Raw genomic sequence first — 27,731 nt, 5'->3', positions numbered from 1 at the left:
CCTAGAATACAATCTCCATCTCACCTTATTTGTGTCCTTCCAAATGTCCTTACTTTCACATGGGAGATCACAACTGGAAGAAAAAAGGAAGCAAAATATCTTTTCCCCTCTTCAAACACTGTATTATAGCATTGAGGAGAAATCTTTGATCAGTAAGTGCTAAATTTTCCTGATCAGTAAATTAACTTACAAAATCTTTCTGATTGCTTGGTAAATTATGTTTATCTTTGTATGGATGGTTATTCCTATTTGTCAGTTTTCCTGTGAAGTTCTTGTTTAATTAATGGTTCAGGAATGTTTTAAAAAGCTTTTTAAATTTTATATCTATACGTTAATTTCTCTAAAAATCTTTCAGATCAGGAAACTCCTACCAGACATCCCATAGAAAACTACCTCAAAATTTTTTATATGACATTGTTTCACACTAGGCTATGAAGACAGCATAAGAGATAAGAGCTTTTCAAGGCCAATAAAACAGAGCTTAAGATTCCTGAATTAATTGCCTGCTTTTTCCATTGGTGTTATAGTCTGCTGAAATGGCACTAGAATGACAGATTTTATATTGTTTCTTTCTAGGATGTGACTTACGAACAGTCATATTTTTTCAGCTGAATCAGGCAACAGGTGAGAGGCACTGACAAGAAGAGAGGCATACTCTGAGCAGTCTCAGAAGTGGTGACATCTGTCCTTCAGCTCCCATTTGACTTTGATCCAGTTTTGACTGCCTTACAAATTAATACAACATGACTGGATGTGCATTTAAAGCTCATGTCCAGGGCAGGGTTGTTTGGAAACAGCTATTCCTTGGTCATACTCCTCGCAGACATGCACAGCCTGGTTCCTTTCCCTTGTCTGTCTGAGCAGCCCCGGCCTCTCCCTGTGTTGGCTTGTTGCCAGCTGGAGGCCTGACAGCACTGACAGTCCCTTCTCTGTGAGACAGGGTAACAGACACCAATGACAGATTTTTTCCTTGTTTATTGTAAACAAAGACTCCAAAGGGTCCAAAACATTCTCCCTCTTTGGACCATGCATCTTCCTCCTGTTTGTTTCCCCTGCTGGCTCTCTTCAGTGTTGCCCCACCTGCTCCTTCCCCTTCTCTTGGAGAGCCTGGTGCTTCTACAGGTGCACAGGTGCATCCGGAGCTTTGTTGTTCCTGAAGAATTTCCTGCTGCCACCAGTGCTGCTTCTTGTATTTTGAAATTACCAATTTCTTTTTTATTTAGCCAATGTGGTGTGTTTGTAACAAAGCAAAGACATAGCTGGGGTTTGCACATAGACTTTGTCAAGGAACAAGGAAATGTGCCAAGACATCTATATACAAACACGTCTGCTCTGGTGGGGAGGGAGGTGGAGTAGCTCCAGAACAGTTTGGGGAAACAGGCTGCTTCATTCTTTTGTATCACCTTCACCACTTTTTTTAATGCCTTTCTATTGAGACATGTAAGAAAATGATGTCATAGGCAAACTAGAAGAACACATTCCAAAGTGTACTGTTTAAAGCACTGCTCTGCAGAGTGGGAGACCCATGTTTAATGACTCATTCATTCTACCTGAATTGGGATATGAAGAAAATATATTTACTCAACACATATTTAATTTATAAAAAAATTTAAACAGCTGTGATAGTTGAGTTTGCAGGTATGTGAGAGCTGTTCCAAAGCTACATCCTATCAGTGAGGGATCTTACCATGATTTCTGATGAGCCTGCTGTACTTTTCTTGTGCAAAGCATTTCTCAAGGTTTAATGTAGTGCAGAGGAAAAGCACATGCAGTAATCCCACTAACTTTCCTGAATCTGAGTGCTTGTTTTCTAGCCAGTACTAATTGTTAAGCTGCTCACACATTCTGAAGAGAAATATCCATTAGGCTTCCATCCCACTGAGGCAGCCAAGGAAACAAAGTTGATACAGAATTAGGCTCTCCAACTCCAAGAATGCAGAAATAGCACAGTTACTCCTGAAAGAACTATACAGGGTAGGTATGCCACTTGGAAAGGCTTACTGTGATGGCTCAAAGGTCAAAAAACCCAAGAAACTTGACAAAGATCCTCTCTAGTTGTCAACTATGTAAAATATGCTTTTGTATACATAGAAAAGCATATGTATCTGCTTTTGTATGTGTAGAAATATTTGTCTGGCACTTGGTGCTGTATTTTACAAGACTGTTTATGATTACTCTCCTTAGTTACTTTTCAAGTGATATATATCAAGTGATATATGTCATATAACCTCATGCTAATGTGCAGTGGTGACAGTTCTTGGTGGAAGCCTAGAACATACATTCTGAATTGTGGAAATACCAGCTCTAGATTTTCTGGTACCTTTCATCAAAGCAAAGGGATAAGTAAAAATGGAGCTCAACACAGGCCAGCATGTCCTACAGCTGGAATTTGGTATCAGAAGATTGAAATTTCCATGGGATAGTTATTTCTACTCATTTGCTTCTTTGCTTGCTACTCTTCAAAACAGCACAAAGTGACCTAGAAGCTTTTCCACATCTGTACCTTGACACAGTGTAGCAGACAGAATGCCTGTCATTTCTTTGGCACTCTTGACTTCACCTGCTGCAAATAGGAAAAAAAAAATCTTCCTGCGGTTTGGTAATCTAGAATCCACCACAGACTTGATTTATAATTCTAGTTTCTGCCTACAACACTTAGATTCTTTGTTAGTTATTTATCAAAGCATTCATGCCTGATGCCAGACCATATCAAGTCTAATCACCGAGAGGTGCCCAGACAAACACAGTTACTGGGTTAAAAATATTTCTTTGTTAAGTATTGTAACGAGAGGCATTAAGATACTCCAGACACACTGGAGGAATTCTGGAGGATCGTCTCTGTCTGCACTTATGGAATTTACCCCACGTACTGCTTCCACAGCCCAGGTATTCCTAGTCAAATAGCCACAAGTGAGAGACCACTCACTTCACAGCACTACCTGCTGCTGGAAGGAAATGTGTACTCTATTTTCCATCTTTGTTTTCCTCTTACAGAATTTCCAACAGCATCATTTTCTGCTTACATATTTTGCTAAAAATACGAAGTAACTCATCTGAAGGGAGATAAGGTTCACCTTGGCTGTGGCTGCAGAGAAAGGGACAAGGCAGGAGGAGGGGGGCTGCCAGGCAGCACGGCCACGCTGGCACGGTGTGAGGGGACATACGTGCCACACTCCCAGGCTCCAATTTCCTGCTCCAGCCTCCCTGCCAGCCTGCACTGGAACTGTGCTGCTGCCGTAAGGGAATGAGGATCCCTGAGCTTGCCTTCATAATTTTCAGGAAGCTAGGAAATCAGATGCCTGCAGATTATAAACAAAATTTGACAGATTATAATCTTTGCCTCTTACATAAAATTGCATGTAAATTTAGACCGACCAGAAGCTGGAATTAGGAAAAACCTGAAAATCAAGAAAAAAAACCCCAACAAACTCGTGAAGTGTTTGAGCCACCCTGACATTTGGCTAAATTAAGATACTGTGCCTCCCCATACTGAGCTATTTTAAACCAAACTTGTTGGCTCTGCCAAAAGCACTCTTCTTCCACTTCACACTATTGTCGAAGCAAAATACATCAGAACTATTTCTAGGTAATTGAATTGAGAAAAACACTATCAAAATAATTAGCTTTCATGGAACAAAGAGTATTATTCAAATTCTTGAGGTTTCAGATCACATTTCACTACATTTAAGATTGTTGATTGAAAACATAGTCATGTCAGCTGAATACCACATCAAGACTAATATGACAAAAATAAACACTGGCCGTATAAAAAGGGCAGAGAGGTGATCAAGTTGTCCTTGCTTTATTCTCACAATTTTTTACTCCAGAGCACTCAAGAATTTGCATTTAAAAATAGACAGAGCAGGTGTGAGCAGATGAACATGTTTGCATACACATACATGCTGGAAAAAGGAACTACCCTGAATTATAGTTCCACTTCTGTCAGACACAATGACTAAAATGAATGTAGCAAAAAGAAAAAAAGTAGGTTAGTAGGAGGGGAGATTATATTAACTTCTATATAGGAATGAAGAATGTGACATAACTGAGTTCTTAAGTGGTCCACAAAATGGGCACAGCAGGAAATACTGCCTTAGTCTTAGTAGCTTCCACAGGTCTGTCTGCAGAAATGCAGAACACCTTGTAATCCTCCTGTACACGATGTTTTCATTTGCCATAAGAAGTTGAATGCTAATATATTTACACAGGATTTTGGCATCCCACAGGACTCAATTAAGTGATGTACGTATTGTTTTCATCTGGAACATTTTGTCCCTCAAATTCACATCTGGAGACAGTTGTTTTTGTAGTTCTGCTAGTACAAATATGAATTGTTGAAACATTTTGAATCTATACTTGTGAACTTCCCCAGGCTTGAATGAGTTTAAGGAGAAGAGCAGATGCCTTTTGAACAGTATGATTTCTCCACATTTGGCACAGCTCTTACATGAGACATTGCTAATCAGAGCATTTCGTGAGTGTTCAAGACATAGCACAGGCTCGCCTGGCTGATTGTCACCACTTCAGTGTAATATGTATCTGTAAATAGTACCATTCACATCCTTATGGATGTAGAAATAAAAAAAAAAAAAAAAGACACGTTCATGTCTCTCCCTCTCTCTGGGAGTAACAAATGACCTTATTGTTTCTTGCTTTGCTAATGCTTCTGCCCCTCAGCTTCCGAGATGCCAGTCCCACTGTTCTTTTGCACAGATTAAAACCGTTATGTTAAACTCAGAACAAATGATTCACACTCAGCTTGAAATTTGCTGCCTCTAAAAATCTCAGGAAACGTATGCATCTAGAAATATAACTTGTTGCCTTTTTTTACTAGTTATATCAGTTGGTTAACTAAAAATCTTTACTGATCTTTCCAAGATTTTTAGGCAAGTTTGAGACACTATTGGACAGGTATTAGGAAAGAAATTGCTGTCTTTGGTACTGAGTTGAAGTAATGGAAAAAGAGGAAGGAACATTAGAAATAATGAAATATGTTTCTGACATAAAGTTGTGAATTGTTGTTTAAATTGTAGCTATTCTACTTTGTATTTTAATTTTTTTTAAAAAAAAATTATTTAGCACTTTCAACAGATTGTTTGGTACCATGTGTAACTGCCAGCATTGACTGTGCAGCTGGAGTCAATTACATGCAGAGGCTGGAAAGCTTTCATAATTTGGAAAGCAAAAGTTGGCCAGCTGGGATGCTTGGCTTGTGGATGGAAGTTGCCTAAGAGGCACATGGCAGGTTAATGGTATTAAGCTGTTCCCTGGATCTCATACACAGGTCTGTAGGTAGGACACACCAGTCCTGATGATGGCTTGGACACCTGGGAGCCTCACACACACTATCTCTACAGGCTGTGGCCCAAAATGTGTCATGGTATGAACTGCTGTGGGCAAATAGAAGATTGATCAAAATTGCTTGGCTTTAGCTATCTGAGATGTGACTGTGTTACAGATACCTTTCTTACTACTCTGGCAGCTGATCTAAAAATAAATATTTTTTAAAAACCCAGTAAAAAATGAAGACGATGTTTAAGGAACTAATCAAAGGACCAAAGTTACAGCACAGATAGGGAATAATTATGAAGCATAATACAGCCCAGATTTTCAAAGATCTGTAACTTCTGATTTCAGTACTTTTGTGCTTTAGTACTTTTTGTGTCTGAAACAGATGCAAAAATCCTCCAAGCTAGAGCCTGAACCAACCTGTGACCAGGTTGACAGGTCAAATGACAGGATGTCATTTGTGACATCCAAATATGTGTGCAATGTATAGAGATTTGCATTAAAACCAAATTAAAGATTTTTACAGGCAGGGAAGCAAGACAAATAAGCAACTACAACATATTTTAAATATTTAATCTTTCAAACATACAACACAATACAGTTGCATCAGGGATAGAAGGGATGTAAATCTACTTTGGACCCTTAAATCAGATTCACAGAGATAACAGGTACATCGTCTCCAAGTTTCCTGGCAACCAGTCAATACAAACACAAATAAATAATACAGAAGCTAACAAAAAATGTGCAAAAAATATCTACATAAAGTTATTCTCTAGTAGAATGACTATTTTTTTTCTGAAGATTTATGTGTCATCCTGGTTGTTGGATGTCTTGGTGGTTTAGAGGAGCATCTAGTTGGAGCACTGGAATTCACACAAGTAACCCAAGAAACCTTCAGGTTGGCCTCTGCTCTCTCCTCAGTGTGTTCTGAACCCTGCTATCTGACTTCACTGCAAGCAGGCCAATGTCTGACTTGGCAGGTTCTTATCTGAATTTGATATACCATAAATCACATCGTGGTGGAAGAACTGTGGAACTTTGTAGACCTGGTATTTCTGACTATTTGCCATCCAATAGCCAGGAAACAGCCAGCTGAAGAACAGCTGTGTGGATGAAGAAGCAATTGATATTATGTGGTAAAATGCTGCATGCAAGTATTCAGCCAGAATCTTGCTGGACCACTTATGAAAATGAGTTTACTTTTCCACTGCCTTGCCTATTGCATCTTGTATCAAGTGACCAATCTAAGACCTCTCCCACTTGAATTTATGTTTTGCCTTCCCAAAGCCCGATAATCAGCCACTTAGTTTCCAAGGTCAGATGCTAGGATGGTTTTACAAACAAGTAACCTCTGTGGGTGATGTATGACAGGCATAGTATCATTTTTCTTTCTGAAATATGTGAACAGGAAGTATTATTCTCAGTTTAAGTCTGGAGAATAAAGATAAGAGGAAATAGCAACAAACTTCTTCTAGAAAAAGAAAAGAAAATGAAGGGTGAGGCTCTCTAGCAGCAGTGGGATAATTTTTGATACTAAAAGAAGCCAGTATCTAGTATGCAAGGTTTTAATATGCAGGTCTGCCAGTCCCAAAAGTAAGGTGAAACTGCTGTTAGAAATTAGCTGAAGCCAAATTTATAGCCAGCTAAGGCAAACAGAGGATATGGATTCAGTTGATTAACTTAGTACACTAAAGCAAATCTGAACAAAAAGCCTGCAAAAGAAACAAACATGAGCTTGTTCCAGCTGCCTCCTCTGTCTGAAGATATAGGTCCTCTTTGTGCTGCTGGTGCAGATCTGAAGAAGAGAAAACAAACAGGATGTTCACAGCACAGAGCTGAGTTAGGATTCTTTTAAATATCAGAGGTTTGTTGCCAAGGGTGAAGTTTGAGGCCTTTCTTTATATGAGCCTGCCAACAGATTCCCTTTGGCTGTTATGATTCTATAAACAGAATATCTTTGCAAAATCCTGGGAACTCTTCTTTCTACCTTTACACAAGAGCTTGCTTGTCTCTCCACATCCATTTGCTGTCTCTGGCCTTATGCTTGTGATTTTATAGTACTCTTCTAGACAGCAGAGGAGGAGGAGGAAGACTGTGTTTTTACAGCACTTAGTGCAATAGTATCCAGATCCACTTCTATGTCCCCCTGACATTGCAATAATGCAAGTAATACATACCAACACTAACAGCTTGCATCTGGCTGCCTTCCTGCTTACATTTGTAAGACATCTCTGCCATCTAGTGGGTATTTTTACTCACAAGTTTTTCTCTAACATCAGGGTGTCACCTTAACAAGCCGAAGTCCAAATTCGACTCAGCAGGAACATAGTTCAAGTCTGGAGAGGAGTTAAGGGGCACCACCACCATGCAAGAAGCCCCAAGTACATTATAGCACCTTCTAGGCCATCCTTCTGCTACCCTGACCCATCTCTCTCCTTTGCTATGCCAATGCAACGGGAGTTGTGGTGACATAATAAGTCACTTGTCCAACTCTGATGTTTTTGGGCTCAGGACATTATTCCCTGGAGGCTGAGAGGGCAGCTATCAGCCTTGTAATAGCAAACAGCCCTCGTGAAAGGGGATGCATGAGACCCTGCGTGCTTGTTCCACTATTTACCATGGAAGTATGAACACTGAGAGCACCTACTCTGCAAAGGAGACTTTTCCTAACAAAAACCCACTCCATTTAGTGACACCCCTACCGACCAAACTGCCCCCACGTCAGTTAATGGGCCATCACAGAACAGGGTCCATCCACATAGAAAATGTACCTAAGAAGATAATAATCAAATCATTTATAGGCATATGCTTAATGGTCATTCTGAAAAGGCAGCTGGTTTCAATGGAGGTGGTGTTATTCACTGCAGAGAATTAAGTGATTTTGGGAAGAATGTAAGTATTCATTGGCTTGAATTATTTAAGTTAAATAATTCAGGGAGAGGCAATGCATTGTGATAGTTTTGCAACTATCAATGCAAAATGATAGTTTTGCATTCAGATTGGCAAGTTCTATTGTGATCTGTGATATGAAATGAATCAAACTTATTACAGTGCCATGCATACAGGATGGAATACAGTGTCCATGAAGGAAACAAGCAAGGAAACTTTTCGTAAGGAGGATGAGAACAGCTGAGTTGCAAAGGAGTTACTCCAGGAAAGCGAGACTGGTGTTTCAAATACACCAGGGATTATGTTACTCTGAGTACCGACATGGATGGAAAGGAAGGGGCGGCTGCTCCCCTGTTTAAACACTGCAAACGCCATGTGGCAATACTGCAGAACTGCATGTTCATCCCTTAGCTGAAAGGAAAAACACTTTAGCCGTTTCCAAAAACCTTTTCATCCAGGTTTCCTCAGCTGAGTAACATAACCACATCACAAAACTTTGAGAAAAATTATTTAAAACTTGGGAGAGGAGAAAAATCTTCTGTTAAGAGCTCAATACAATATTGTACTTTTCAAAGTCCTGTGAAGTGCTTTTTCTTCCAGTTTCATAATATTGTCACTATGTTCAGGGCTATTAATTTGAAGGGGATAACTATATTTTCATTTGACATGTGAAAAGAAGCCTTATCATTCAGTGGCAGAACAAGGAAACCTCATTTTAATCCACCGTGCAAGTAGCATTTTGTAACCAATCAAAGCCCTAACAGGAAGACTGTTCTATGATCTACTGCCTAGAAGAAGTCTGGAGCTATCAGTGGTATCTATCAACCCACCATTTTCATGACATTTGTATGCTGGTGCTGGGATATAATTTGCATTTGAGAATGCATGTTGCATTGCATGATGAGTAAACGTTTTCAATGACCAGCAAGAACAGGGAATACTCACTTTCTCTGTAAGTGTATACCAAAAACTGTACATATGTTACAGAAGGTGATATCCACCTCCTTTTCTGTACGGCATGAAGCACTACAGCCCCTCACAGAGGCAGGAAAACTGGAGTTGCACCTCACTGCTGCAATAATCAGGGACAGCAAATTAGGACTTTCATAGGAGAAGTTATCATTGCACTATCACACATGTATTAATAAACAAAAATTTGCACGTGCTTGAATAGGGAAGAAAGGACAGTAAGAAATAAAGCATGGATTATCCATAAAAAGAATGTAACTATAAGAAACATAGAATTGAAACATAGAATTGAAAACAGTAATCTTCACTATAAATTCATTGAAATACATAATAAATTAATTTAATGCTCCTTATATAATTTAGATAAATATAGATAAGTAGGGAGTTTGGGAGAAATGCTTGCTAATTAAGATGCCTTGGATGTAATCTGCATTCTTTGTAGATAACTCACTGGCCCAAGATAAATACATTAAAATATAGAGATTAAGTTTCATACAAAATGGGAGATTAAAAGGAAACTTCCTCAAAATTTAGAACTGAAAATTCCAGTATCTGAAGAAATGTCCTTTAGATCTGTGCCATTTGATCTATACTTTGATTATTCAATAAATTATATTAATGTAAGTAACTTCAAATTTTTAATAGATTTTATATCAGAAGAGTGATATGTACAAACTTCACATCATCAGTGATATAGAGTGTTACTTTGTGATCAATGAGAACCCATTAACGCCTAATTTTGAACAGCAGGTGCTCACAGACTGCTGTGCACAATTTGTGAATTGAAACTGCAAACTCCATCCACAGTAAGAAACAAATTCAGGACCACTGTGTATTGCATGAGGGTGGGATTTGTTGAACTGTTGACTTCTGCATAATTTATTCAGTTGTAATGTCACTGAGGATAGGTTGAACTTCTTTTACTTACGATGCAACGGCACACTTAGAATGATCAGGATTATCCAGGCAGAGCAAGAACATTACAGACCTGTGAAAACACCATTTTATTTAGCACCTTTCAGAAAGACAACTGAGAAAAAAACCATGAAAAATGAAACAAATTCACAGAACTATCATGTTCACTTCATTAAATTTATCTTACAATTGATGGGAATGACTACAACTGTGAAACCTATTGTGAATAACTGGTAATTCTTCAAACATTCAATAATGTTTTTAACTGTTGTTTGGATTTTAAATCCCAATCCATGATGCCATCATCTGTGTTTGACATAGACTAAGTACAATGTTCCACTCAATTATACAATAAGACATAGTGTTTTGCTCAATTCACAACCAAAAAATGCCAAGTCTGAAAAATGTGACATCATCCCTCCAACATACCAGTCCCTCCTGAAGACACAACATTAATGGCACTTCAGTATTGAACAGTAAGAATCAAAATAGATAAGGTGCTTCTGCAAATACAACATATTAATAAGAGGTTTTCACTTACTTGTCATTGTCAGTGCAAGTAACATCATAACCAAGAGTTGTCAGCCTGGATTCTAATGTCTTTACACTATGAGCTCCACAGGAATCTCTGTGAGGAAAATTTTCAATATTATTGGAAATATTTTGTTATATAATTTCTTTTCACTGAACTTGATGGAATTAGTAAAGTAAATCCCCATTACTTTGCCTCTTCTGTATTCCATAACACCTCCAGAAAAATGGTGTCCATTGCTATTTATGCTTCATTTGCTTACATTACTGTTGTTTCACAATTTATCCTTAGTTTACAGAGTCTGGAAGATTAGCTTCAGCCAGTGTAGCATTTTCAGATTCTATTCACCAATAATCCCACATTTAATATTTGACAAGACAGAAAAAGACCTAAATAATTTTGCAAAATACTAAGTGTTTTGTTTGTAATATTCTTTGGCAACTATTTAGGTAGTGATAAAATTGAGGCTATCTGTCTTTACAGAATGAGTTCATTATAATAAATGAGAATTATACTTGTTGTTGGAAGTTTGTTCTCTCTCTTGAATGTTGAAGAATAGAAAAACACATAGAGAAAAAAACCAGAAACAATCCTAAACACAGCTCCTGTTTCTAGCACTGATTTTTTAATTTCTACCCCAATTAGTGTAAGAAAGTTTACAGAACATACTGAGACCTCCAAACTTGCACAAACATAAAGTATTAAGGCCAGTGCTACTTATCTGCTGGTCAGTAAACACCCATGACTAAAGAAATCATATGGAGACAAACAAAGTAATTGTAGGAAAAAGTAATAAAAAACACAATTACTCCCATGCATCCATTTACTGAAACATAAATTACCATTCAGTGCTTGTCTTAGCTTTTCTTTGTAAAAAGAGCAACTTTTGCAAAGATGAGCTGTATGTTTTTTCACTCCCAGAGGGTGTGATTCTTTGATTTAGAGAGACAGGCTGAGAAATGCTAATCTGAACTATGCAATGCAGACTACACAGCATTGTGGTAAAACACACCACAGACTATTCTGTTTGGACTGATCAGTTTCATTATATTTGTTTATTATTTATTTCTTTGTTTGCTTTAATCAAATTACCAGCAAAATTAGACACTTTTAAAGCCTAAATTTTATTGCTGGATTAATTATTGAGAGAAAAAGAGCAGCCTGGTATTTGGTATTTGCCTGCTTCTACAAATTTTCAATCAGTTAAGATAAGTGAAAAGGAAAAGAATGCATATGGCAAGGTGAAAGAAATATCACTCATCAGCACTTAATCTGAAATTCAGATTGACTCTTAGTAAAACTGTTATGCTCTATTTTCATTCAGGGTCTGAGATCCACACACACATCTAATCAAGAGTTGGCTCTAGATCTAATATCACTATTTATTTATATTTTCTCTAATTTCTATACTGTCTGGGAATGGCACGGTGTATCTTTTGTGTTCATGAAAGCATCTAAAATATTTTGCTTTAAGTCGTAGGCAAATATAATCAAACAGAAAGATAAGGTGAAATTTTAAAGACCGGTCCAAAAGGGAGAAACTAATTTTTTTTTTTTTTTAAGACATAACTTACATATCTGGTCCTTCAATATCATCCACAACCCAAATGACAATTTGTGAGATTTTGTCTTTCTGGAGATTAGGTATTTCATAATCTGCAAAAAAACTGATTCAAGAAAAAAAAAAATTGAACTTTAAAGAACATGAAAATTAAATAGTCTTTTCCTCCCCTGCATTAATGAATTCACCTGAAAGTTAACCAGAATAAACTTTTAAAAATGCAAAAACAAAACAAAAAAGCATTTGATACTTCCTAACATTTAATCTAAGAAGAAATGCAATCCAAATGTTGATTTTAATGTCTCTGGATTGACTTTTTGGGTGAGATGCTGGCATTTCAAAGCCACAGATTTCTAACCCTTTAGCAAGATGTAGCATAATGATTTCCAGTCTTTTAGGGTTTTTTTTCCCTCAGAAAGCTTGTAAGGGCTGTGTCCTCACTGAATGCCTGGTCCAAGTCAGGGCCTAGGTCTTTCCTCTAATTTGCTATTTGCCTATCATGTGTCTTCTTAAATGTCTAGATCAGCACTACAGTGTCTGTTAGCCCTTTTAAATGTCCTGAGACCTCCACAGAGAATAAAGGACTGTGAGTTCCCTGGATGGGACCAGCAGTGACACCACCAGGTCTGTCCTCCTTCAGGCAAACTACAGGGGCTCTGCCATGGAAGCACAGGACATGTGTTGCTTGCCAGTGTCTGTTGGTTCATGAAGTTACAAAATTATTTTAAATTTCTGGAGAAGTGAAACAGAAGGACAGATACCAAGAGTTGCTTTCTCTGGTCAAGTCTGGTACTGCAGTGACTGACCAGAGACCAGCAGCAGCAACAGCAGGTTTGCCTTTCTGTCCAAAGTGTCCAGGCCTGTCCAACACATAGTGAAAATATAACAAAAAATAAAGATTCCAACTCATTTACTCAGTCATGCATATGTTATTGCCAGGAAAAAAAAAAAAAAAAAAGAAGCTTGCTCGCAAATTTAGAGAAATTTTTAACTAGAGGCGTCAGAAACCATGGAGAAATAATGTATAACTAACTTCAGTAAAAATAATTTTTGAACTACCTACTATTATTAAAGAAATCTGCCAACTGAATTCATACTGTGTGAATGAGCAAAGTTATTTTGCCATGAAATGAGAAATAAATCTTAACTGCAATGATATCAGGTGAATTAATGAGGATTTAAGTATACAAACTTTAAAACTGAATAGACTTAGAAAAGAGCTTTGAAATACTTGAAAACAGACCAGAGAGATGGTTAGGAAGACAGATAGATCCTTCAGATAACCATCTGCTATTAATTATTCAACTTCCAGCTTTTTTCAAACATGAGTTCTTAAACAAATTCAGCAACAAATGGACCAGAAGATACACAGCAAAGAAAGCAGATGGAATAACTGGCTTTGTTTTCTCCTTGGCAGGCTGAGTTCCAGTGGTGATTTCACTGGTTAAAATACCACCAGGCTGACAATCCAGGGAACTGGTGGAACTAACGTGTGTGTGAGATGTTCTTGAAATAAGGAATCTGTAAATTAACAGAAATAAGGAATCCATTTCTAAAATAAGGAATCTATAATAGATTCTGGGTGTTGGCCTGCAGCCAGACATTACCATCTGCAGAAGATTTGATCCCAGCTGACCACTTGACCAACCCAAGAGGACTGTATAAGTCTTCATGATTAGCTGAAAGCAGTGTACAGAGATGGATGTTTTGGGGGAGAAAGGTAAGCAGTTAGGAGGTGTTTTGGAAAATATGGTTCTTTCTTTCCTATCAAGAGATAAAATTGCCTTTTCAATGGTCATTTTTAGTCCTCAGTGAATGCAGAGGAGAAGGATCTCTTCTATGGGTTTTTGAAAGATGTAATTTTTGATCTGCCTTGGACAGGACAGTTGCTGGGGTAATGAAGGATGCATTTTTTACCATAGGTAAGCAGTCACGACAGACACATAGTAAAAGTTCTAAAGGGTGTGTTTCTACAATAAATTTTGAATGTAAGCTTAGATGAGATTTTGCGTGGTGGTACACCTCTGAATCAGGAAAAATACACCTGTCCTTGATGTAAAATGAACTAAGGAGAAGAGGAAGCTCATCTTTGCTATTATCCTCTCAACAAACTTTTTTTTTTGCTTTCTGAAACCATAATAGACTTCAGACTATGTCCACCCTTGGACATGGAGAAATACTTTCCCTTTAAAACTTAACAAGTCTGCTGGTAGCCCTGACAGAAGCTACACGCCTTGTAACAATATCCTCTACTTGGACATGTCCCTGAAGAGAAATTTTGTTAACACTCATCTTTTTGAAGACACGCATGTTTTGCCACAGTATATCGGCTGACTCAGGACAGCTTTCAGAGCACTCACCATGCTTGCCACAGCAGTTTGTAAAATGCATGAGCTGAAAGGATTGTTTCCTCCACCACATATTCTTCCTTCAGCTAGGGACAATTAACAGTTGTCCCCACAACTCAGCAGACTTTGATGCAACAGGTCCTTTCAGCTACACTTCCCATGCTTTGTGCAGCAGAAGACCCAAATAATTGGTTGACTTTTCTTTTTAGTTGTCATCAGACTCTACACAGAAATCAGTCAGTTCTCTTACCCTGGCTGCGGATAAGCTCCTCCATCTGCAGAACCATTCAGCAAGACATGTATCACCCCAGAGCTGTGCTGTGCATACTGCAATAGATAACAATGCTTTTCAGATCTCACAGATTTGTCATATAACCTGGTATTTTATTGCAAACAACAGTGACCAAGGAAAGAATTTTAGCATGAAGAACATCGGAACTGCAAAAATAATACTAGACAAGCACCCTAGCAGGTCACTGCAGTAAAAAGGACAGGAACCAAACAGGCCATGGTTTAATTCAGTGCTTCTTCTCAAGCTATTTTCTCACATTTATAAGTAGTTTCTTCAGCACAAGAAGAAAGCATTTTGGCGTTCCCTGTTGAGTTTTATCTGTGAGTAAAGGGTTTTCAGCAAGACTGCCAAATGTCACTTAGGACCTATAATCATTAGACAGTCAGTGTGCTTACTGTGCTTAGTATATGCTTTTTATTAACAAAGCTAACGGAATTTTAACAGATAATATAGCTAAGGTGAATGTTAGGTTCTTCTTGCTAAAACACTGCAGCCAGTCTAAAACAGTGTATTTATATCAGGGGAAATAATCCAGTAGAGTTACAAGTTTAAATCTGTTTTGAACCAGCAATGGTTTCCTGAACCACCCCAGACACACTCACAGATGTATGAAGTCAGCACTAATCCAATACTTACAATGATTGAGGCCATCCTCCAGAAAGATTCCACTGCATTGTTTTCACATTCCATCGTGGTAGGGCAGGATTCATAGTCCAGTCCTGTAGGAAGGCATGTGATTAGTGCTATTAGAGAGATGATAATGACTATAAAAGCCTTTGTAGTGACTTTAGAAAGCAACTAAATATATTTGTGCATTACCCACTGAACCCACAAGATCATTTGACATAGCAATGAAAGCTGTTGTATTTTTTCAATAATTTTCCATCCTTTGTAGTTTACACAAACATTCTGAGGATTCAGCAATTTGTCTGAAATGGTTCTAACTCTGTTCCTGGGATGCAGGGAGCTTCAGGCTCAGATGACTGAGAAAGAGGTTTATCCCCAATGCAGAACCGTTTAGATTTCACTCTGTGCTCCCCTGACTGCAGTGTTAAATATTTACTCGATACAAAAGAGACTGAGACAGTGAAGCTATCCCTGATTTTTCATGGGGTAAGAGCAAATTTAGTTTCTCCACAACACAGCAGTTGGTTTCCATTATGGTTTTACAGATAAATATTTAACATAGCACTCATTGTCTTACCAGGGCTCTCTGCCTGCCCACACCAGTTCAGAAAATCTCCAACAAAGCCAAACAGAGTATCACCCAGAGACATGTAGCGACGTCCTCTGTCAGCAAAGCTATTGACCAGAAGCTGATTATTTTCCCAGAAAAGAGACTAGGAAAAAAAATATACAGAAGAAATGTACCAACACTTGGGTGCGGACACAATGAGATTATGGGCTATTGAAAACGGCTTAAAACATGTTTTGGTATTTCTTTCAAAATCAAGCTAATAACCAGAAATATTAACTAGCTCTTTAAAGGAACAAAGTTTTTTTATTTTCCAGCGGTATAAATTCTGATCACAAGTGACTTGAGGAACAGCACTAGTTTGATGAGAAGGGATAGAGTCCTATTTTAAATATAGTTAGGTCTAGCTTTGCCTGCCTCAGCAGACAGATTTAGGAGAAGGAGAAAAAATGAAGTTATTTATAAGCCAGATATATGTTACCAGAAATCTCTCACGTTGCTATGCTGGCTTATGGTGGGAAAAAAAAAATCATACATCTAGATGTTATTTCTGTGTTTGTGGTACCCCTCATGAATTACGCTGTGTTGACAGTAGTATTTGTTGGTTTAGCTTGTATAACTTAGAAATGAGGAATAATTGTGCTACAGGAAAAACTGTGTTAAAGCACAACACATCTTTTGCACGTTCATGGTTCTTTGCAATTGCCAGAACATCAAACCCTTACTGTTTTCTGGCATAGAACAACGTCCTCTCTCATTTCTGCTTTTGCTCCTTCAGTGTGTCAATGTTTAACATGTCACTGTCATAAGACTTATCAGTGAAGGGTAAAAGCAAAAACTGATAGCAGGCACAGCATTTGCAGCCAGAGCACCTAACCTGAGGAAAAGCAGAAGTGGAAGTTCAGGGACTATGGCAGAGCTCCTGGCACAGCAGGAAAAATGGGGGATCTCTGTAGTATGAAAAGAGAGACATTGCTGAGAAGTTACCGCATAAAATAAATGAAGCCGAACACATTGAAACATGCTATAAAGTCTGAGTCTAGTTTATAAACTACAGAGTCTAGTTTATAAACTACTAACCCTCAAAAAGAATGACTCACAAGTCAGCTATAGAATGACTCGTCAATTTTGAACTGTGCCATGTAAAATCTGTTGTATACAACAGGGCAATTAACATAAAAAAATATTACCTTGTTAGGTGGAATTGTGTGAAATGTGAGGTTGATAAATAATTCATAATCCTCAGGTAGAATGCTGCAAGGATCCTTATTAATAAATGCATTTTTAAATGCTTCCCATATCTGTGAACAGTTCTTCTCACTGTAATCATTGAAACAAACAAATGGCAAAATTGTTTTTTTGAAGCCGAGCAAGAAAGATACTTGATCTCAACTCCTTCAAATACCCCAATTAAAATCCTTATAAGGTTAAGGCAGAAAAACGAAGTCAGGGTGGTAAAAAACTTGTAGCTCAGGAAGAGCATAGAGATCTTGTCTTCTGAGTCATAACTGCAGCAGATAAGAAAGAAGTAGCAAGGAAAATATTAGCATTTACAGTGTAGAATTTGAAACACATTATGATTCAACAAAAATCTTAGTAGGTACGGTATACACCATGAGTTTGCTATCCAGCACTGTAGAAATATGGAAGGAAAAGGCTTATCTGAAAATTTCCAGATTAAAAAGCCATTTCAAATAAATCACAGCTAAATATCCAACACTGCTGGAAAGTAATATTACTCTTAAAATGTCTGATTTAAATGCAGGATGAGCTGCTAAAAAGTTTTGATGGTAGAATAATGATTGTGACAAAGAGATGCCCACTGCTTCTAGGCCCTGGGACTGTGCAGACTTATCTTGCTGGAATGAGTACAGTGACCAGGGACTGTGTAGGACACACACTGTCACTATGCAGTAGCTATGAGAACTACATGAGTATTGTTATCATTGAACACTTCAAGTGCTGAAAGAAGATGCCAGGCTGTGAACTCCAACATTTCTCTTCTGCCAGCTCTGTCTTGGGGACGATAACCTCCGTGGAGCGACAAGACAGGCTATCTACAGATGGAAATATCCTATCTCTTTGGACTTTCAGGATTTCACCTGTCACAGCTTTGAGCCTGTCTGAAGTAATTACAAAGGGAATTTCTACTTTCATCACTTTTCCACAGTACATTCCCCATATAATGCTGTAACAATGTCTATGCCAGGAACACTCTGCACAACAGAATAATTATGTTATGTATATATAGCCTTCCTAACATGAATAGCTGTCATTGCAAAGTTCTAGCTTGAACAACAGCAGTCCTGATAAGTAAACGAAACTTCGCAAAGTGTTTTGCTCATTTAGTATCATCCACAGACAGCATGGTTTCTGCTGGTACAGGTTCTTTGGGGACCTGCTTTGTGCCACTGAAAGTCACAGACGCTTTAAAGGAGCCCTTGTGATGAGCTATGCAGGAAACAGATCACAGATTTTCTTACAGACATCTCTGGTTCTGCTTCCAACAACTATATAAAAATTCCCTATATACTGTAAGCAGATATGTATCTTGACCTGAAAATTTTCAGTGATGCAATATGATCCTTGATCAGTGGTTTCAAGGTTTTAACAGATTTACTTAAAAGGATTTTGACCCTGTTTCTGATTTCAAGCTGTTATAATTTGGCTTCTGACAATTGTATATACTTAGATCTCATTTTGCTAAAGGGCTTTCTACTTGAAGCACTTATGTTAGTACTTGTGAGTTATGATGAACTGAACTTTTAACATCTTTCTTGACAGGTGAATCCACCAGTAATTTTCTGGTTAATTCACTTTTTTTTTGTTTTTGTTTTTGTTTTTGGTTTTTTTTTTTTTGTTGTTGTTTTTGTTTTTGTTTTTGTTTTGTTTGGTTTTTTGTTGGTTTTGTTTTGTTTTGGTTTGGTTTGGTTTGGTTTGGTTTGGTTTTTTTGCATGATTTCTCATTCAGGTTTCAACAGCTTGTAAATCAAAAGGATTATTCCGCTTTGATACTCAAAAATTCTTTGCTGGTAAAAACACTTTTTGAAACTACAGGGTAGGGAAGGACTGCAGTGCAGGACAATTCCTTCTAATCTTGGTAGACACTAATAAGTCAGAATAATTTCACACTATTTAGTTAAAAAATTGTTTTCAAAGTTTCCACGATATATTACAAATAAACAAATATGGAGGAAAAGTACTACAGGAACATTTGTGTTATTTAGTGTAGTCCTGTTAGGAAATGTCAAAGATGATCTTAATTCAGATTCTTCACTTCTACATGACCACAGCATTTTGTAAAATGCCTCTTTTGACTGGCATTTTGCATATTCTGTTTTAACATGTGGGAAAGATTTTCTTATGTTCCTATAAAACATCTTTATGTTTTAACTATGTTGCAGAGTAAAGACATGTTTTTCTAGCTTCCTTTAAGTTAGCAAAGTATATTTAGAAAATTTGCACATAAATTCAGAAGCAAAACCTATCCCAGTGGTCATATCTCTACAAAAACTAGCCAGGGGGCAACTAAGAAACAGACAATGAATGGAAAGAGCTATAAATAATTAGAATATCTGTTTTGCACCTGTGCAATATGAAATTTCCATTTTGTTTGGATTACATTATTTGCTTATAGGCCTAAGGGAAAAAGAAAAATCCCTACATTATATGAAATCAGTTGTATACCTCTTCTTTAAATAATGTCATTTTTGGTCTAAAATCAGGAAAGTAGTCCTAATGTCCTGCCTGGCTTCACGCTATCCCGAGCAAGAATACCTTGATGAACACGTTCACACTTCTCAATTTTAAAATCATGTTGTAAAAATGTAACCAGAATTCACTGGATCACAAAACTATCATAAACGCGAGACATACAGAAATGTTTTCCAGAATATTGCATTTACATCTCTAAGTCCAAATCAGTTAATGATATGGTAAAATTTCTACAGTAACTATTCTTTATGTTGCTCATTTTAGCATATTCTGTATTATTATTCATCTCCTGCTTCAGATATAAATGAAGTGGCTTCTGTTAAGTCCTGCAGGAGCTCTACCTATCTAGAGCCTACTGCAAGACCAGATTACCTACAGAACTGTTAACTAAATTCACATATTTTATATTAGATATTATATTGTAGAAATGTAGAAATCTACACTTAAAGTTTATTTCCACTTTCCATTGTGACACGTTTATAAATTTTCCAAGCTTGAACTGTTGCACTGAAATGCATGCACTGTGTTATTTGCATTAGGATGATCTTTTCCTTTCATATGAATCTGGAAAGAAAACACTTCGGATAAGTTAAGAGTGTTATAGTGCAGAAACATATTGTTTTGCCTTTTTTAAAAGCGCAAAATTTAAGTCCTTTATCTTCCTCTTTCGCAACAGGAACTGAAAATGGAAGGTTGGGGAAATGAGGTGGTATTTGCAATATCATCTAACACTGTTTAAAGACAGCAATTCAATGCTACAGGAACCCAGCCAGGGCCCCTTGGCAAATACCTCTTCACAGTGTTAGCACAACTTTTTAGTGGCAGAATAAAGGGCACTACTCCAGCAGGCTGTTCTTATTTTTTTTCCTTTTTCCTGAAGCCCTTACACTGCAAGACAGAAAAGTCCTCATTTTAGCAAAGTATGTGATTCACCTCCAGTTCTGTATAATTAGCACAGCCAATGAAAGCTCATAGATAATCCTATTTGAGCAAATGATTACTACTTGATTTTTCAGGTGCATGAGCTAAACAGGTTCCTTCAGTACCACAGGATAGCTATAAAGTGAGGTGATCCCCTTCTTATATGATCTGACATACAGGCATGCAAGGCAAAGCTGGTCTTCCCAGAAGTGCTGTCAGATTTGGTACTTCCAAAACACCCTGTTATTACTGTATTGTTCTTCTTACAGAAAGTAAGGGGGGCAAAAAAAAAAGAAAAAAAAAAAGAAGAAAAAAAAAAAGAAATAAAGAACTGAAGGATTAAAATCTTGCTACAATTACACTACTTTACTTAAAATATGACATCCATCAAAGTTATTTTGTTGTTTCCAGACAGCTACAAGCAAGTTGGCTTCAAAAGGATCACTTCCATGGCTAGAAGCATAACATCAGTCTTCAGATTAACAACCATTTTGTACAGAACATAAAAAACTAATCCAGAAACAAGCAAAACTTACCCAACAGCAGGGTTCACAATTCTAATATAATCATAGCATCTTCCAGTGACAATACTTTCCAGGTTTTGAGTAGTACCTTCACCTTTCCATTTCCTTCCCTGCACTCCTGAGAAGCTGCTCATACACAGAACAGAGACAAATAAAAGAGGGAAAAAATGATTCATCATCATGAATTCTTGACAATCCAAATTCTTAAAAAAATAAATAAATAAAAAAGGAGAGTTCAATGATACAATTTAAGTGGAAACCTGCAGTCTTAATGTTTAATATTTTCTATACTAGCTACAGCTCAGTACACAAGACAAAGGCAGAAAAATAAACCTTGCTGGGAACTATAACCTAACTGTTTCCTGGACCGATTGCAGCGCAGGGATACATCACTTCCTCGTGTCTAAACTATCCACCACTTCAGAAAAACAAGAGACTTTAAGGCCACCTCGTGATAACTGAGGAGAATTGCAGTATATTTCCGTAAAGTGAGGAAAAAACCTCCTTACCACTCGAATACTTAGGATGCCTTTGGTTCGCTTAATAGTCGTTGCTGTGTTACACTTTCCTAAACCATCAACAAATGCTTGCAAGCAAAAAAAAAAAAAAAAAAAAATTTAAAAAAAATTAAAAAAAATTAATCTAAAATATGCAGTTACAGCAATGATAGTGTAAATATCCAAATCCTTGAGTTATCTTGTATCACACATAGGGGTAATATTAGTCAGCTCTTTTTCCATCTCTCCCCTGGACAGTGACAATGACATTTTGGTGTGATGATATGTGCATCATGTCTTTGTGAAAAAAACCCACCTTGCAGCCATGAATCAATCATAATGAGAAACACAAGGATTAAGACATATCCTGTGCACTGAACAAATGTCTTCAGCTTCTGCTGTCATTTTCCTCTAGGTTATTTTTCCTAAGTAGTCTGTTAGAACATTAAAAGGCACCAATCAATTTAATCTTCAAAATATTCTCTGGTACATGCTGCTCAAATACAACCACATTATTTTTCCTTTAAAAAAAACCCCTCAACCTCCAAGTATTTTGTCTATGGACTCATATTTCTGAGGAGCATGCTGGTTTCTTTCTTTCTTTCTTTCTTTCTTTCTTTCTTTCTTTCTTTCTTTCTTTCTTTCTTTCTTTCTTTCTTTCTCTTCTGTGCCTTAGTTAATATATAACTTTATTTTTTGTGTATTTATTTATGTTGTGTCACACTTCTGTTGTTGCACTGGTGGATTTTGTTGAGGGAAAAATCTTGCTAATCATTGAGTAAATTCCTGATGATGGAGTTCTGCTATAAATAAAAGATAGCCAATTGATTTGTTACCTGCAGCAGTCATCAGGAAAGCCATAGTTACTCAGAAATGGATATGCAATGTTGTGCTTGATAAGGTAGAGACATAGGAAATTATGTACTTTACTCCTGTTGCTTCTCTAATGCTTTTTCTTCTGATTTCTCTCCCTAACCTCTCTGTGTCCATGCTGATAGGGCACCAGAACATTAATCAAATGGTTTCAAACCAATACTTCGGATTCAGGATTAGAGGGTACAATAGTCCATGGAAGTCACTGAACATTTTCTTTTATTATCAACTTCGCTGCAACCAAATTTTGCTCAGTAATTTCAGGGTCTAACAGAAACAAGAAGCACCACTGATGTGATCTTCTATACAGAAATGTGCAGAAATTGTTACTGATTTTTGCATCAAGGCTAAAACTTTTGCTTAAAATATATAGTATACGTTAAGAACTCACAAAGACAGATACTGAGTGTTTCTCCAAGTACTCACTAAGTTAAAATGCAGCACCTTGGGGAAGAAGATGTGGGTTCCCTAACAGATAGACAACCTGTCATAACATCCCAGAGGAACTGGATCCAAAAGTTGTTGGGATCCCCATTTCAACTCCTGTCAAGCTTCCTTTCCTCACTGGCAACTTTTAGAAACACAACATCAGGCTAGAAGGGCCTCTGATCTGACTCAGCACAGCCGTTTTAAGATCGTGTTCCTAGTTTTGTTCTAAATACTTTCCATGAGGGCTAAATTAACAACCTCCAGGGTTCCAGTGGTTTGATAGCCTTAAGAGTAAAACCTTAACTTTGGCCTGAACTTGTCTACTTTTAGCTTCCAGTCATTGAATCTCGTGACATATTTATCTGTTACATTAATGAAGAATCCATCCTCAGAATCATCTCCCCATGCAAATTCTTGTAAAAATTACCAATTCTACCCTTAAACTACTCCATGAAAATTCAATATTTTAATCCATTTATCAGGTAATTTCTCTTGTAGTACTGCAATTTTCTGCCACAAACTGGCTACCCATCTTGCCTCCTGAGGTCTGGCAATTCATGGTGGATGCAGAACACTGTTCCCCGCTCTCTGTCCCTCTCTCCTAGAAGATGTTATTCCCATGAAGAAAAGACAGAAAATTGGCAGCATATCTGCTCTGGAGATACTGTAGTTCACAAACTGAATATTAACCCAAACAATCATGAAATTCAGCATATGCTTACATTCTGAATCCCAGAGGATGAGGAACCAACATGTTCTCTCTTGTTATTTCTACCAGATGGGAGAGCTAAATTCCAGCAGTAGGAAAGTGTAACAGGTGGGACTGTTAATCCTCTGTTACTACTCAAGTATGAATTTCTGGCAGAATAACCTCAATTCTGTAGGACTAGACGCTTTAGGCCTGGAAATAGGACCTCATATTCCCAAGCCTGTCTGTAAGCAATGAACTTCAAACACTGTTTCTTAAGGGTTTGTGTCTTCACTGCATAAGTCTACCTAGAGCAGTAACACGAGGTCTCGCCTGCTGCATTGTGTGCCAGGGCACACTCTCTGTGAAAGACATGCTCAAGCCCAAACCCAGAGCTCTGCTTACCAGCCAAGCAGTAAACACAACCATGTGCTGGCTAGCCAGCTGCCTAACACCTGTGCTTCTCCCTCCTTTCCACCCTCCTGTGTAACTGCTTTTTTTTCCCACCCTGAAATTGGAAGAATTTAACCTTCCAAGGTTTATATATATTTCCAAATAGCTAAGTAGGCCAGTGTGTTCGAAAGCCCTTCGAGGAGGAAAGGATTAATGGAAAAGGAAACGCCCAATACTGCAATTTCTTAAGACTCATTTCCTTAGATAAAGAGATAAAAGGATTATTGTGCACAGTGTCTGCTAAACAACACTCATAACATGATCTCTTCTGCTCAGCTCACAATTTACTGCTTTTACCATCATTTTATTCCCAACATAAGTTGGTTGAGAAATACTGGACTAAAAACTCACGACTTTGCCGAAAATATTTCAACACGTTTACAATGAGTTGCTTACAGTCATGAACTCGCTAGCTCTAATACGTTTAATATGTGCAACATAGACTTTGTACAGTTTTCAGTCAGAAAGGCCTGCTGCATCTATTGTGCATTTGACAATGTATTTCGGTGACATTTACTGAACATTGTGATGCTGGTCACCAGTTTTACTACACTACTTGTTGGCTGACAGTTACAGCTTTCGTAAAATCGATGCGCAATCTCAATTTGGCCAAGTGTTCCTGTTTACTTGGAAATGTTGCACAAGCAGATCAGTATGACAGGCAGGTGTTTCTAGTCCATTTGCCTTGGATGTTAAACAAACACACTTCACTTGTTTGGCACAAATGCTACAAAAGGTTGGGAGCAGAGTCCCTGCTGCAGCATATACAAATAGCTTTCCTAGGAGCTTTCTTGATGAGGTCACACTGCAAATCCTCTGTCCAGTTCTGTGCCCCTCAGTTCAGGAAGGTCACCGAGAGGCCGGAGTATGTCCAGAGAAGGGCAACAGAGCCCAAGTTCTGTGAGGAGCAGCTGAGGGAGCTGGGGGTATTTAGCCTGCAAAAGACTCAAGGGGTACCTTACTGCTCTCTACAAACACCTGAGTGGAGGCTGTAGCCAGGGGGGCGGTCGGTCGTTCCTCCCAAGCAAATAACAACATGACAAGAAGACAGTCTTAAACTGCTCCAGGGAAGGCATAGGTTGAACATTAGGACGAATTGCTTCAGAGGAAGGGTGATTAGACATTGGAATGGGCTGCCCAGGGAGGTGGCGGAGTCACCACCCCTGAAGGTGTTCAAGGAAAGTCTGGACGTGGCACTCAGTGCCGAGGTCTAGTAGATAAGGTGCTCGGTCAGAGGTTGGACTCCATGACCTCAGAGGTCTTTTACAACCTCACTGATTCTGTAAATGTTTTTTACATCCACAAGCTGCTGCCTTGGCGTTGCCAAGGCATCCGATCTCAAGTCGTGCAGTACTGCAGCTCGCTTGAACGGCCCTCAGGCTGTGACGCCGAGCGGGAGCGCATCCCACAGCGGGAATCCCCCGGCAGGAACCCCGCGGGCCAAGGCGGGCCCCGCGCCGCCGCTCCCTGCGGGAAGGGGCGGGCCCGACCGCGCACGCGCGGGGCGGCGGGCGCGGTCACGCGGGGCGGGCGCACGCGCGGTGCGGATGCTCGCGCCGCCGGGAGCGGCGCGGCTCCATGGGGAGAACATGGCTCCCTTCCCCGAGGAGGTGGACGTGTTCTCCGCCCCGCACTGGCGCATGAAGCAGCTCGTGGGGCTCTACTGCGACAAGGTAGCGGGCCGAGGCGGCCCCCGCGCCGCTGCCCCGGGGCGGGTGGGAGGGTTTGGGGAGTGCGCAGCTGTCAGCGCCCCGGCCCCGCCGGTAACTTCTGCCCTGCGCTGCCGCGGGGCTCCTGAGCCCCTCCCGGGCTGCCGGTGGCGCTCCCCGGCCGCGCAGGGCTGCCGCTGCCCTCGCTGCCCTGCCGGGCCGGCCGGCGGGCGCGTGTCCCGCTCCGCCCGGCGCGGAGGGGCGGCGGTGCCGCGCAGGGAGCGCGCCCGCCGCCCCGCGCAGCGCGGCTGAGCCGCCCGCGGGCCCGGCGCTCCCTGCGCGGGCAGCGCCCCGGCCGCGTTTGTCGATCGGCCGGGCCGGGCAGGGCGCGGGGCGTGCTGCCCGCTCACGGTCTGCCGGGGACCGCGCTTGCTGCTCCGTGCACAGCTGGCGAGTGGCGTAAAGGTACCCTGGGTATGTTCTTTCATTTTAAATATATGTGATTTTGCTCGTGGACAGAAGTAATTTTTATTCTTGCATCAGGGTAGTTAAGTAATCGAGGCTGGTGTGTCACCTGAACGGCAAACTTCCCTGCAGCAAGCTTTGAGTGTTGTGGGAGGGTTTTGGGCAAATACTTCACAGCCAGCACTCCTACTGCAAGAAGTTGTGTGCCTCCCATCTCCGGGCACAAATGGCTGTTTGCAGAACCAGATTGGCTGCAGGCTTTTAAAGGAAGGGTGAAGTTACATGAGAGGCAGTTATAATAGCTCACTGCTGCCAGCAGCGTGGGGGAGTTCATGCTTCCTTCCCGATTTCCACATGCCACCTTGCACCGCTCTGGGATTCACCAGATCCTTTCGTGCGCCTCTTCCATTTGCTAACAGGTTAAAGAAAACCGAGAGCTGTTTTTTGCAGGATTTGCTAACTGGGCAGGGTGAGCACAGGGTCTGGCAGGAGGAGAAGGGGAAACCTTGTGTAGTTTCTTCCACTTTGCCTTTTACCTGAGGGTACATTGGCAATCAGTGTAATCTGCAGCGCGGAAAAATTTGTAATATTGTAACAGAGTGGATTTTATTTGAATGGAAACATCCCCACTGACTCCTGCGAGCCCTTTCAGCGTATTATTTACAGCAGCTGAACAGGTTTCATTTAAACATCCAGATCTTGTAGTCTTGGTTTTTGTTCCTAGAGAGCCATTTTTGTTACTTTTATTGAGCCTCCCACAAAGTTTTGACCAAATTTACCATGCAATAAAACTTCTTGGGGAGCAATTACCAGTTTTCCCAAGTATTGCAAAATTTGATTAAAACTATCCACTTTGTAATGTTCATAACCTTTCATTTTCTAACAGTTTTTATACAGGAATTTGCTTGCTCCCTTTTTCCTTTGAATAAGTGCGTGAAGGAATGGCACTTATTTTCAAAGGTGTTCAGTTTTGCATCCTTTAACCCCGGTTCAGAACTTGGAGTCTTCGCCCCGCCTGTGACTTTTATAGTGCCAGCTTTGCACCAGAAAAGCTTCCAGATTGTTTTTGAATTTCCTTCTTGTGTGATTGAGATGCTGCAATTAGATAAGTCTGTAGTTCTGCTTATATGGCAATTGTAATCTCCAAAGCCATGCTCTTTATGAGTTTAGTTTGACCTTGAGGGTTCTTTAGTTTTGTGAATTATATGTTACCTGTGTTCATCGGGTTCCCTGTACACTGTAATATAGTTGCTGCTAGTGTCTGAATTTAGTAAATTCCACCAAATGTTAGTAAGGGTGAAATGGGCTCATCCATGCTTTGCTTCTCAGGAGAACAGTTAGGATGTTTCTGGTGGATTAAGTATGTAGGCCCTTAAATAATCCTTTAGGGCAGAGATACAGAGTTTATTTTGTTCTTCCAGGATTTCATGTGAGACAGAACAGTAACTTGGACATTTAAGATGTTTGGTGCTTTAGGAAAGTTGTCCTACTTTTTTAGCTGTTGCTAGCAAAGATCTCACTGTACCTT

At 39.3% G+C, this 27,731-nt stretch overlaps 2 protein-coding genes across 2 annotated transcripts in view; one reads left to right on the top strand and one right to left on the bottom strand.

The window, feature by feature from the left end:
• Positions 1-3,629: 3,629 nt before the first annotated feature.
• On the bottom strand, positions 3,630-21,506 carry BST1 (bone marrow stromal cell antigen 1). Its single transcript, XM_066185487.1, has 9 exons — positions 21,162-21,506; positions 17,181-17,310; positions 16,000-16,135; positions 15,432-15,514; positions 14,754-14,830; positions 12,169-12,261; positions 10,604-10,690; positions 10,076-10,135; positions 3,630-7,084 (listed from the first exon to the last, which is right to left on the bottom strand). The coding sequence occupies exons 1-9, from the start codon at positions 21,329-21,331 to the stop codon at positions 6,970-6,972; spliced, it is 951 nt and encodes a 316-aa protein (XP_066041584.1). The 5' UTR covers positions 21,332-21,506; the 3' UTR covers positions 3,630-6,969.
• Positions 21,507-25,611: 4,105 nt separating this feature from the next.
• FBXL5 (F-box and leucine rich repeat protein 5) overlaps positions 25,612-27,731 on the top strand; it is a 34,284-nt gene continuing 32,164 nt past the window's right edge. The window contains exon 1 of the mRNA XM_066185486.1: positions 25,612-25,762. Coding sequence (XP_066041583.1) covers positions 25,637-25,762 — 126 coding nt within the window. The 5' untranslated portion in view covers positions 25,612-25,636. The remainder of the gene's footprint in view (positions 25,763-27,731) is intronic.

The sequence above is a fragment of the Chamaea fasciata genome, unplaced genomic scaffold, assembly GCF_029207755.1.
Source record: "Chamaea fasciata isolate MVZ Bird 193981 ecotype frontalis unplaced genomic scaffold, bChaFas1.0.hap1 SCAF_6, whole genome shotgun sequence".
In the NCBI taxonomy this organism is placed as follows: Eukaryota; Metazoa; Chordata; class Aves; order Passeriformes; family Sylviidae; genus Chamaea; species Chamaea fasciata.
This window is presented reverse-complemented; position numbering and strand designations above follow the sequence as displayed.